This window comes from Aquarana catesbeiana, linkage group LG03, assembly GCF_042186555.1.
Source record: "Aquarana catesbeiana isolate 2022-GZ linkage group LG03, ASM4218655v1, whole genome shotgun sequence".
Taxonomy (NCBI): Eukaryota; Metazoa; Chordata; class Amphibia; order Anura; family Ranidae; genus Aquarana; species Aquarana catesbeiana.
Window position 1 is genome coordinate 61,193,509 of NC_133326.1, and position 13,634 is coordinate 61,207,142.

General features: G+C 48.3%; 1 protein-coding gene across 4 annotated transcripts in view; it reads left to right on the forward strand.

Annotated features, from left to right (window-relative positions):
* Positions 1–13,634, forward strand: part of PDE8A (phosphodiesterase 8A) — a 478,153-nt gene that overhangs the window by 167,622 nt on the left and 296,897 nt on the right. For 2 of the 4 annotated variants that reach the window (XM_073618598.1, XM_073618599.1), the window contains exon 1: positions 6,031–6,818. The exons of 1 other annotated variant lie outside the window; for it this stretch is intronic. In XM_073618598.1, coding sequence (XP_073474699.1) covers positions 6,654–6,818 — 165 coding nt within the window. In that variant the 5' untranslated portion in view covers positions 6,031–6,653. Of the gene's footprint in view, positions 1–6,030; positions 6,819–10,434; positions 10,471–13,634 lie in introns of those variants that run through there. One more of the 4 variants, XM_073618601.1, reaches the window with a different exon arrangement.

Genomic DNA, 13,634 nt, shown 5'->3' on the forward strand with positions numbered 1-13,634 from the left:
CCTTGCTCAGGGGCAGTGGCGGACGCTCATGCAGGGCGAAGGGACACCGCCCCCCTAATCCATGCGCCTAACCCCTAATTTACATGCAGGACACCGGACACATGGATTCCAATGTTTTTTTTTTTTTTTTCGAAGCACATGATTGGAGCATTGCGCCCGGAGCCCACCCAGTTGTGTGACATTAGCAAATTAATATTCGCATTCATATTCGCTAATGTCTTCCTGTTTCTCCTCCCGGCCAGTCAGGATACGGGTCCTGAGACCCGATTATCTGGGAGTCGTAAGACCCAATTGGTCGCGAGTCCTAAGTCTTGATTGACCCGGGAGGAGAAGCGACCGCTGGGACTGGGGAGGAGACGCGGGGGGGGGAAGCTGTCGAAGCCGCGACCTGGATGGAGTAAATGTGGGGCTGGCGGGGGGCCTGACAGGCGAGGCAGTGATCGAGCGATGGGGGGGGACCGGCGATCAATCGAGCGAGGGGCGGGGGTTGGTTGGTTGGCTGGCTGGTGAGGCCGTCCCCCCCAGAAAATTGAGCACCAGCCGCCACTGCTCAGGGATGCTGGCAGCATGAGATGTTTAAATCCAGCCCTATAACTCATGGTAGGATCTCTTCAGTCATGACTGTGATAACCAAAGATGTTCTTATCAATATATCATAAACATGATTATCATTAGAACCTGTTAAAGAATGACTGTTTTGAAAAATATTGAATTTTAACAACTCTGTAGGGTTGTGACTGTGAATGATAGTATAGAGAATATGACTTTTTTTTTAGCTATTTAGCCTTTATTTCTATTATCCTCCCCAACCATGTGTAGGCCAAGCTGTCCAGCAAAAGTGAAATTTTTGGGGAAAACATATAAGGCCTCTTGCACATGAGTGCCCAAGGCCATTCAATATAAATTTTAGCTCCCCCAATCCCAACCAGGCACCCAGGTGGTGCATACAGCCTCCCATAGATATAATTGCCTTGCAGAAGCCGAGGGGAGAGGACGGAGACCAGCAGCACTGCAGGGGAGCGTCATGGGGGAATCGGCACTCAACAGAGTGATTAGAGTGTGCCCAGGCACACTTGGCACACCCCCTGAGCCTGTCTATGGAGTAGAGCAAGTTTACTTCACAAGGGAATTTTCACTTAGCTTGTGAAATGTGCTAAATATGTACTCTACAAACAATATCCAATCGTGTGCAAAGAAAATGTAAAAAAGTGGATTTTTGCTTGCATGTGACTGAATGATTGTCAACACAGATTCACCTCATTTACTAAGCTAAGGGATAATTCTCTTGCAAAGTGAATTTGACAGCTACGTGGGTGTTGGTGCATGTCCCCGAATGCAGACAGTGTTAATTCGGGGACCTGCACCAGCAAGGATGTCAGATTGGGAGCAGCAGCTGTGTACCAATTGACATGAATGGGCCTGCTTGCCAGGCTTTTGTACTCCTGTGTGGATGAAGCCTAAGTCAGTAAAGCTGATTAATCTGGGGTGAAAACAGTGCCAAAGGAGCAGTTGCCCCAGACCCGCTGTACACCAAATTAAAAAAAAGTGCTTCTGTCATTAAAATTTCTCTTAGGAAGTAATATTTAATCTGTAAAGGTTTTTTTCTCTAGTATATTGTTTCAGGTTAGACCGATTGCATTGTTATCCATAGAGTGGCATAGCTATCTATGTATAGCGGCATAGCTATGTACGTAAAAATGTACCCGGAAATTTGCTGGCATGTACTGTATTTACATGTATCTTCTTCATATATAGAACTTCTATGTACTATATGTATAACTTGTCAGTTCCAGTCACATGCAATTAACAAACTTCAATCAATATATTTAGTGATGTGATTTGTATATACTGTGAATGAAAGACCCACAGAACAGGAAGTGCCCCGGGCCCCCAAGGTCTAAATCTGGCGCTAGGTTCATGCAGATGACTCCTCACTGACAGACTGCACTGGTAGGACACTCAGGTACCAGAACCCATATCTCTCTGTCAGTCAGTGAAGCTGATTTTTACAAGGTACATGGGTCTGCCTTCTCACCAGGGCCGCCATCAGGGGGGTACAGCCCTCATTGACAGTGTATACAGATACCAGAACCCACATATCTCAGTCAGTGAAGCTGTGTAATGTGGGGTACATGTTTGTCAGTCACTGAAGCTGATTTTTGTGGGATATGTGGGTCTGCCTCTTCACTGACAGAATACAGTCACCAGCACCCATGGCAGCTGATTAATGTGAGGAATGCCTCCTCCTCACTGACTGTGCACACAGGTGCCAGAATCCATTCCTGTGTATGAGGGGCCCACTGAACAGGAAGTGCCCCAAGCCCTCCATGGTCTAAATCTGGCCCTGGGTACATGCAGATGACTCTTCACTGACAGACTGCTCTGGTGGGGCACTCAGGTACCAGAACCCATATCTCACTGTCAGTGAAGCTGATTTTTATTGAGTACATAAGTCTGTCTCCTCACTGACAGGCTGGGAGTGCACACAAGACCATAGCCCATGTCTGTCAGTAAGTGAAGCTGTTTTGTGATGTATATACTGTATATGTATGCCACCTCACTGACAGTACACGCAGGTCCATAGCCCATGTCTGTCAGCAGGGCTGCCAACCGTCAGTAAATTCACAAACAGTATGTCAAATCCATGATTTTTACATCGGTTCGTGAATGTCCATTATGGAGATGCATAATGCATGTCTGTAAACAGACACTCATGGACATATGTAGAAATCGCAGATTTTACATACTGTCCGTTAATTTACTGACATTGGCAATCCTGTCTGTCAGTGAAGCTGAATAATGTAAAGTTGGTGTGTCTTCCTCCTCACTAGCAGTGTACACGGGCACCATGACCCAAGTCAGTCAGTCAGAGAAGCTGATGATTTTTGATAGATACATATATCTACCTCTTCACTGACAGGCTGACAGTGTACACAGGAATCAGAACCCATGTCTGTCAGTCAGTGAAGCTGATTTTTGATAGATACATATATCTACCTCATCACTGACAGGCTGACAGTATACACAGGAATCAGAACCCATGTCTGTCAGTCAGTGAAGCTGATTTTTGATAGATACATATATCTACCTCATCACTGACAGGCTGACAGTATACACAGGAATCAGAACCCATGTCTGTCAGTCAGTGAAGCTGATTTTTGATAGATACATATATCTACCTCATCACTGACAGGCTGACAGTATACACAGGCATCAGAACCCATGTCTGTCAGTCAGTGAAGCTGATTTTTGATAGATACATATATCTACCTCATTACTGACAGGCTGACAGTATACACAGGAATCAGAACCCATGTCAGTCAGTCAGTGAAGCTGTTTTTTCTGGGACATATATCTCTGACTCCTCACTCACATGCAGGCAGTGCACACCAGCACCAAAACCCATGTCTGTCAGTCAGTGCTGTTTTGTGAGGGATATATATGTCTGCATTCTCACTGACAGTACACACAGCACCATAGCCCATGTCTGTCAGTGAAGCTGATTAATGTGGGGTACATGTGTCTTCTTCCTCAGTTACAGTGTACACGGGGAACAGAACCTGTGTCAGTAAAGCTGATTTTTACTGGATATACATGTCTGCTTCCTTTAATGACAGGCTGGCAGTGCACACAGATACCATAAAGCACGTCTGTCAGTCAGTGAAGTTTTTCTGTGGAATAAATATGTCTCCATCCTTGTTGACAGTAATGCAGCAATAAAGCCCATGTCTCTCAGTCAGTGAAGCTGATTATCATGAGGTTTCTAACCCTTTCCTCTGACAGTGCACACAGGGAACAGAACCCATGTCTGATGTTTTCTGAGAGATACATATGTCTGTCTCCTCACTGACAGGCCATGTCGATCAGTCAGTGAGGTTGATTTTTATTGGGTGTATGTGTCTAACTCCTCAAAATGGCAGGCTGGCAACGCACACAGACACTGGAGGAGGGATTTACTAAAACTGGCGCACACAGAATCTGATGCAGCTGTGCATAGTAACCAATCAGCTTCTAGGTTTTAGCCCCCCTGTTCACATCGGGGTGATTTGACATGTCAAATTGCATGCCAAATCACAGCCTATTGTCGGCAAATGACCCGGTGTGACGCCGACTTTGTGGCGCCGCGATGATTTCCAAAAGTAGTTCCTGCACTACTCTTGGCAACTGTGCATGAACCCACACACATTTCTTTCAAATCACCCTGGAACTCGCTATGAAATGCGGGTTTGAAATTATGTGAGTTCAGCTAAACTCGCACGATTTCAAACCTGCCTCCAATGTGAACGGGGGCTTATTGTCAAAGCTTAATTAAACAAGTTGAAGTTAGAAGCTGATTGGTTACTATGCACAGCTGCACCAGATACGGTGTGCTCCAGTTTTAATAAATCTCCCCCATAGGCCATGTCTATGAATCACTCAGTGAAGCGGATTGGGATGCACAGATCACTGACAGGCTGGCACCATAGGCCATGTCTATCAGTGAGTGAAGCGGATGGCATACACAGATCACTGAGAGGCTGGCACCATAGGCCGTGTCTATCAGTGAGTGAAGCGGATGGCATACACAGATCACTGACAGGCTGGCACCATAGGCCGTGTCTATGAGTGAGTGAAGCAGATTGGATACCCAGATCACTGACAGGCTGGCACCATAAGCCGTGTCTATGAGTGAAGCGGATGGCATACACAGATCACTGACAGGCTGGCACCATAAGCCGTGTCTATGAGTGAGTGAAGCGGATTGGATACACAGATCACTGACAGGCTGGCACCATAGGCCGTGTCTATCAGTGAGTGAAGCGGACGGGATACAGATCACCGACAGGCTGGCACCATAGGCCATGTCTATCAGTGAGTGAAGCGGATTGGATACACAGATCACTGACAGGCTGGCACCATAGGCCGTGTCTATCAGTGAGTGAAGCGGATGGCATACACAGATCACTGACAGGCTGGCACCATAGGCCGTGTCTATGAGTGAGTGAAGCGGATTGGATACACAGATCACTGACAGGCTGGCACCATAGACCGTGTCTATGAGTGAGTGAAGCGGATTGGATACACAGATCACTGACAGGCTGGCACCATAGGCCGTGTCTATCAGTGAGTGAAGCGGATGGCATACACAGATCACTGACAGGCTGGCACCATAGGCCGTGTCTATGAGTGAGTGAAGCGGATTGGATACACAGGTCACTGACAGGCTGGCACCATAGGCCGTGTCTATCAGTGAGTGAAGCGGATGGCATACACAGATCACTGACAGGCTGGCACCATAGGCCGTGTCTATGAGTGAGTGAAGCGGATTGGATACACAGATCACTGACAGGCTGGCACCATAGGCCGTGTCTATGAGTGAGTGAAGCGGATTGGATACACAGATCACTGACAGGCTGGCACCAAAGGCCGTGTCTATCTGTGAGTGAAGCGGATTGGATACACAGATCACTGACAGGCTGGCACCATAGGCCGTGTCTATGAGTGAGTGAAGCGGATTGGATGCACAGATCACTGACAGGCTGGCACCATAGGCCGTGTCTATGAGTGAGTGAAGCGGATTGGATACACAGATCACTGACAGGCTGGCACCAAAGGCCGTGTCTATCTGTGAGTGAAGCGGATTGGATACACAGATCACTGACAGGCTGGCACCATAGGCCGTGTCTATCTGTGAGTGAAGCGGATTGGATACACAGATCACTGACAGGCTGGCACCATAGGCCGTGTCTATGAGTGAGTGAAGCGGATTGGATACACAGATCACTGACAGGCTGGCACCATAGGCCGTGTCTATGAGTGAGTGAAGCGGATTGGATACACAGATCACTGACAGGCTGGCACCATAGGCCGTGTCTATGAGTGAGTGAAGCGGATTGGATACACAGATCACTGACAGGCTGGCAGCGCACACAGGTACCACAAGCCTTTCAAACTCCCCTCCGTGCCCGAGCCCCTCCCACCCCGGCTTTGCGCGCCGCTGATTGGTCTCCGCTCATCTCATTTGCATTAACGTCATTGAAGGCCGGAGGTCACCCGCCCGCGGAGCTGTCATTGGCTGTGGCCGGGTGACAGCGGCGGTGAGGAGTAGCACGGGAGGGAGGAGGAGGAGGGCAGGCCGGTAGGCAGAGGGGAGAGAGCGGTGCGGTGACTCCAGGCTTACACTTCACACTGCAGAGCCGTCCATGGAAGAGCCGCCCGCTGACAGCGCCAATCATTAGCGCCGGTCCCCGGGGTATGTGTGCCCGGTGAGGGGGCGGTGGATGTCAGTAAGCCCCCTCCCTCCCCTCTCCTTCTCCGCTGGAAGATGATGAGGAGGAGTCCCAGCTAAACACCGGGCCACCGATGAGCCCCATCACCGGGGAAGGGCGTGGAGAGGAGCCGTGCCGTCCGATCACCCGCTCAGCCCCGGAGATCATGTTGCCATGCTGATGCTGAAGATGGAGCGGGGGGGATGTGAGCTGGGATCCTGATGAGGAGCGCTCTCCTCCGATCTCCTCTCCTCCGATCTCCTCTCCTCCGATCTCCGGGACATGCGGCACGGCAGAGGCGGCACCCCGCAGGCTGCACCGTACCGAGAACTGAGCGGCTGAGACCAGCGATCACCGGGACCGTCATCATCATCATCATCATCACCGGGCTGAGGAGGTCCCAGCATGGGCTGTGCTCCGAGCATCCACATCTCCGACAGCAGGGTGGTCTACCACAGCAGCAAAGAGTCCGACGAGTCCCCCCACCAAACCAACACTCTGTCCCAGCAACACAACCACTCCGTACCCCCCGGATTATTCATCAAATCCTCCCACACCTCCACTTATAAGGTGAGGACTAATCCCTACTACAGGGACTGGAGGAGGGGGGACAGACACAAACAGCATGGAGGGGGGGGGGGGGCGCACAGCATGGAGGGGGGACAGACACAGCATGGAGGGGGGGGGGACACACAGCATGGAGGGGGGGGACACAGCATGGAGGGGGGACAGACACAGCATGGAGGGGGGGGGGACACACAGCAACACTGTGAAGGTAACCACAGGAGATGAGACACCCTGACACCCCCCAATATAACCACAGGAGATGAGACACCCCCCCCCATCACTGACACTCCCCAATATAACCACAGGAGATGAGACACCCCCCCCCATCACTGACACCCCCACAATATAACCACAGGAGATGAGACACCCCCCCATCACTGACACTCCCCAATATAACCACAGGAGATGAGACACCCCCCCCCATCACTGACACCCCCACAATATAACCACAGGAGATGAGACACCCCCCCCAATATAACCACAGGAGATGAGACACCCCCCCCCATCACTGACACCCCCCCAATATAACCACAGGAGATGAGACACCCCCCCCCCATCACTGACACCCCCCCCAATATAACCACAGGAGATGAGACACCCCCCCCCATCACTGACACCCCCCCCAATATAACCACAGGAGATGAGACACACCCCCCCATCACTGACACCCCCACAATATAACCACAGGAGATGAGACACCCCCCCCAATATAACCACAGGAGATGAGACACCCCCCCCCATCACTGACACCCCCCCAATATAACCACAGGAGATGAGACACCCCCCCCATCACTGACACCCCCCCCCAATATAACCACAGGAGATGAGACACCCCCCCCATCACTGACACCCCCCCCAATATAACCACAGGAGATGAGACACCCCCCCATCACTGACACCCCCCCCCAATATAACCACAGGAGATGGGACACCCCCCCCCCCCATCTCCGGACAACAAGGGGGGTGGTATAGGCCTTTTATATGCTGCAAAGGGTTGATAGGCTGTTTGGCAACTGTATTTGTGCAAAGTAGATCATCCAATCCAAGGCTTCTAATTCCCATTCCCCCTTGACAGGCGGTGGTACACAAGGTAAGGAAACAGCAGGATGGTACATCTACCAGTCAACCCCACAACCGCCACCGAAACAAGGGGGCCAGAGGGGCATAGCCCTTTTATGTGCTGCAAAGGGTCAATTGGCTTTCAAGCAATAGTGTAAGGAGGCAGCAGGATGGTACTTCTACCATTCAACACCACCACCGGAACAAGGGGGGCGGCATAGGCCTTTTATGTGCTGCAAAGGATATAATACGCTGTCAAGCGATTGTGTTCTTCCTTAATCCAAGTGATCAAATTCCCATTCCCTCTTGACAGGCGTTGGTACACAAGGTAAGGAAATAACAGGATGGTACATCTACCATTCAACCCCACCACTGGAACAGCGTAGGCCTTTTATATGCTGCAAAGGGGTAAGCCCCTGGTAAAGTAGATCATCCGTAATCCAAGTCATCTTATTCCCATTTCCCATCAATCAGAATGCTTTCCTAGCGGCATTTAACTGGGCATCACAGATGTTAGTTGCAGGCCACTCAGGGTAACTCTTAGAAGTCAGCCAGTCAATTAGTCGTACCATTTCAGTTCCTCTAACAGGAAGGAGAACAGGCAGGATTACACAACGTAAGGTAACAGTAGGACGGTACAGCCAATGTAGAACCCCACCACCGGCACAAGGAGACCTGGATGGTAGCGTAGGCCTTTGGGCTTCTGCAAAGGGTCAATGGGCTGTCAAAGGAAAGTGTTTCTTGTAATGTAGACCAGTGGTTCTCAACCCTGTCCTTAAGTACCCCCAACAGGCCATGTTTGCAGGTTTTTCTTTATCTTGCACAGGTGCTTTAAATCAGAGTCAATGGCTTAGAATTTGGACAGCTATTTTATCTAAGAGAAATTCCCAAAACATGGCCTGTTGGGGGTACTTGAGGACAGGGTTGAGAACTACTGAAGTAGATCATCTGTAATTCAAGTCTTCTAATTCCCATTCCCCTTTGACAGGCAGGCAGAAGGTACACAGAGTAGGGACACACCAGGAGATGGGACATTAACTATTCAACCCCACCACTGCCACTGGAACAAGGGGGCCTGGGGGGGGGGGGGGGGGGGACGTGCTGCAAAGGGTTAATAGGCTGTCACGTGATAGTATTCATGCAGGGATGGTATATCCACTGTAGAACCCCACCGACGACACGAGGGGTCTGGGTGATAGCGTATTTCTTTGGGCTTCTGCAAAAGGTTAAAAGGCTGTCAAGGGACATGCTTTGGTAAAGTAGATCATCCATAATCAAAGTCATCTAGTTCTCATTTCCTCTCAATCAGAGTTCTTTCCAAGGGGCCATTTAGCTGAGTATCACACATGTCATGTTCAGGAGAACAGGCAGAGATATACAGCAGGATGGTCCATCCACCATAGAATCCCACCACTGGCACAAGGGCGCCTGGGGGGCAGCATAGGTCTTTTGCCTTCTACAAAGGGTTAAATAGGCTGTCAAGTGGCAGATTATCACTTGTACAAGTGATCAACAAGAGTCAGCCTTTGGTAAAGTAGATCATTCATAATCTATGTCATCTAATTCTCCTTTCCCCCTGATTAGAATGCTTCCTTAGGGGCCATTTCACTGGGCATCACAAATGTCATTTGCAGGCTGTTTGGATTACCTACTCTTTATTCGTCAGCCAGGCAATCCATCTCACCATTTCTGCTCCTCTAAGAAATACAGGAGGGAGAGCAGGCAGATTATGGAGGCAGAGATTTAACAGCAGGATATTACATCCACCATTGAATCCCACCGCCGGCACACAAGGGGCCTAGATTGCAGCATAGGCCCTTGGACTTCTGTAAAGGGTTAACAGGCTGTCAAGTGCAGCCTGCTTGTACAAGTGATCGCCAAAGTAGATCATCCATAATCCAGGTCCTTTCATTCTCATTTCCCCCTGATCATAGTTCCCAATGGACCATTTAACTGGGCTTCACAAATGTCAATTTCAGGCCACTTCTGCCATTCAGAGTTTCTGCATTCATATTTGTCAGCCAGCCAATTAATCTCACCATTTCTGCTAATGGGGGTTAATATCTCTAAGAAGGACGGGAGGGAACGAGGCCAGGGTCATGGAGGAAGGGATATACAGCAGCAGATCCAGTGGGAAAGTAACAGCAGGACATTAGATCCACCACTGAGCCCCACCACCAGCGTAGGGGGCCTGGGTGGCAGCGTAGGCCTTTGGGCTACTGGAAAGGGTTAATACGCTGTCAAAGCACAGGCTTTCACAAATGATTGCCAAAGCAGATCATCTATAATCCAAGTCATTTAATTCCCATTTCCCCTTGATCACAGTCCTTCCCAAGGGGCCATTTAAATGGGCATCACAAATGTCAGTTCTCGGGCCACTTCCCTGCTTCCTTATTTGTCATCCAGGCAATTAATCTTAACATTTCTGCTAACGAGAGGCACATTCACAGCCATTGTTTACTAATAGGGTGTTTTCATCAGGAGAGAACAGGGCAAAAAAAAAGGAGAGAGAGAGAGAGAACACCAGAACCTATACTTATCTTGCTTTTGCAATAAGCACAGGGCTTACCTCTTTATGTCCTTGACTGTAATACAGGTCAGTTTTTATATAACTTATATTTGTCTGAATGATAAACGTCGGCAAGCAAATATTGATATTTGTATAGGTATTTTTTTGGCACCGTTTACTAATTGCTGAATGAAATATTTAACATTGGGAAGAAAAGCAGCTTGTTTGAGGCTGTCAGCCTGTTAGATGGATAGGGGACCAGGGAATTGGCAAAACCTACTCAATGCAGACTGTCTCTTTCATTCGAGGGTTTCAGCAGGATGGCTATTCTGTGTTCTTAGGGCCCGAGGAACGCTCCAGAGAGATCAGCCTCCAAATAGGTAGACCAGGTTAGTTGTCAAAACTTTCTCACTCTTTTAGCATTGCTTTCCTATCAGTCACAACAAACACACGTTTATAGTACAATAAATGGCAAACAATTAGAAATCAGGAGGCTTTCCTAATAGAAAATATCATTTAAAGCCGGAGACATATTTTTAGCACTTCTTTATTTATGACAAAAATTTGATTTTGTTTAAAGTGATTGTAAAGGCTGAGGTTTTTTTTTTTTTTTTTTTTTTTTTATTTTCCTTATATACATTCTATGCATGAAGGTAAAAAAACCTTCTGTTTGTTGCTCCCCCTGCAACCCCCCCAATACTCACACGAGCCCCCTCTCTATCCAGCGATGTGCAGGAGAACCTCGGCTATCCCAGGACTCCCTCTCCTTATTGGCTGGAACAACAGCGGGAGCCATTGGCTTCCACTGCTGCCAGTCACAGCCAATGAGGAGAGGGCGGGGGGTGGGGCCGAACCTTGACTCTATGGGGTTGATTTACTGAAGGCAAATCCACTGTGCACTTGGAGGTGCAGTCACTTTAGATCTGAGGGGAAGATCTGAAATGAGGGGAAGCTCTGCTGATTTTAACATCCAATCGTGTATATGCAAAAATGCTGTTTTTTATTTTCCTTGCATGTCCCCCTCAGATCTACAGCGACTGCACTTCCAAGTGCACTTGTAGTGCAAAGTGGATTTGCCTTTAGTAAATCAACCCCCCCCTTATGTTTCTTATGAACGTGTAGAGCAAGGCTCAGGAACAAGCATGCACCAGTGCTCCCCATAGCAAGTGGCTTGTTATTGGGGCACTGGTCAAGGGGGAGGAGCCAGGAGTGCCGGTGAGGGACCCGAAAAGACGATGAATGGGATTGCTCTGTGCAAAATCACTGCACAGAGCAGATAAGTATAAGGTGTTTTTTTTTTTTTTTTTTAAAGGCGAACATTTAATACCATTTAAAGAGGAACTGCAGTCTGCTCACATAATTTGTAATAAAAACATCTTTGCCATTCTGAATCTTCACTCCAACCACTTTGCATATTTTTTTTTTATATATACTGTGATTCTGTACTTGCCAAATATGCTGCAGAAATCTCCCTCCACTGAGTCTGGCTGCAGCCATTTTAACTGTGGGCAGCTGAAGCTGCTGCCTGTTCACTTCTTGGACTTACACAGTCACACAGAGGCACATCTCCAGCTCTTCAGCTCTTATTGACCCTCTTATAACTCATCCACCCTCACTTCCTGGCAAACACTCAGGAGAGTGAGAGAGATAGAGCTGTGCATGATATCATAAGCCTAGGCTTTTTACCAGACAGGAAACCAGAAGGGAGCTGTATAAGGTATTTACTGGCAAAAAAAAAAAATGTTTTACTATCCAAAGTTAAAACAACAAGGGCAGAAGATTTAATAGATGGAAAGTTGTAAAAATGACTGAAGTTCCACTTTAAGTATATCTGATCCCAGAATTATTTTTTTCCATTTTGGATGAAGTAGGAAAGTGTTAAAACTTCTGTCAGTTTTTTTTTTTTCCTGCAAATTGTCCCCATTTAAGAGATGTCCCTTCACTTCCTGTCCTATATACACAACAGAAAAGAAGTGGAAATGATTCAAAGTAAAGTAAATCCTTTTCTTGGGCTTCATTTCACATGGGTTGTCCGATCAGATGCGCCTGTCAGTTTTTCAGGTGGACCTGATCGGACCCTCCATTCATCCCTATGGGGCAGCGGGTGTCCACTGACACCTGCTGCCATCTGATCCGATCCTGTCCGCCAAATCCCAACGGATAGAGGTCCTATTTTCCATACGTCTGGTGGATCAGATCGGATGAAAACTGACAGGTGGTCCGTTTTCATCCGGTCTCCCCATAAATGAGAGCAGGACTCTGACTGGTCCATCTCAGCACAGCGAGCGGAGACCAACCTGTTATCCTCCTGCTCAGTGGGGATCAGCGGATCAATCCCCACCAAACAAGCAGAGTCTGGATCCGCCCCGTGAAAGTGGCCTAAAAGTCTGCGGATCCACAGTGAATCGCTTTTCAGATCACAGTTTAGAGTTGGATATACAGGGGGAGAGGAGGTGATATGGCTGCCTCCCGTATGCCTGTTTTGTGATGCCAAGGGGGAGATTATTATTATTATTATACAGGATTTATATGGTGCCAACAGTTTGCTCAGCACTTTACAATATAAAGGGAGACAGTTTAGTTTCAATACAGTTCAATACAGAAGGATAAGTAGGGCCCTGCTCATGGAGCTTACAATCTAAGGCACCATTCACACCTATATGTATTTGAATTGCGGGCAGAATTGCGCGATTCTGCCCACATATACAAAACATGGGAAAAATTGTGGCAAAATGCACAACAAGTGTTTGTGTGCCATTCATTCCTAATGGCACCTCAAAGCACTTAAAAAACAAGGCACTTTGTTGCATGAAAAACGGCCAAAAAACACTCTAAAGTGGGCTCCAGAAAAGGGTACAGGGGCTGCTTTGTCATGTTTTGGAGTGGAGGGCAGCCCATTCAAATGAGTGATATCGCTACAAAAATGAGCTACAAAGACACGCAAAAAAAGCAACACTCTTGTGTCACTCAGATGTTATCGGGGCCTTAAAGGGAGAGGAATTTGGTACCAAAGGTAATAGCTGTGGAGCCAATGGAGCTGGTTGAAGTTGTTAGGTGGAGGTGGGGTGGTCTTCTCTGAAGAAATTCATTTTCAGGGATCACCTATGACCCCTTTCACACTGGAGGCGTTTTTCAGGCACTTTAGCGCTAAAATAGAGCCTGTAAAGCGCCTGAAAAAAGCCTCAGCTGCAATCCCAGTGTGAAAGCCCGAGTGCTTTCACACTGGGGCGCTGCGCTAGCAGGGCGTCAAG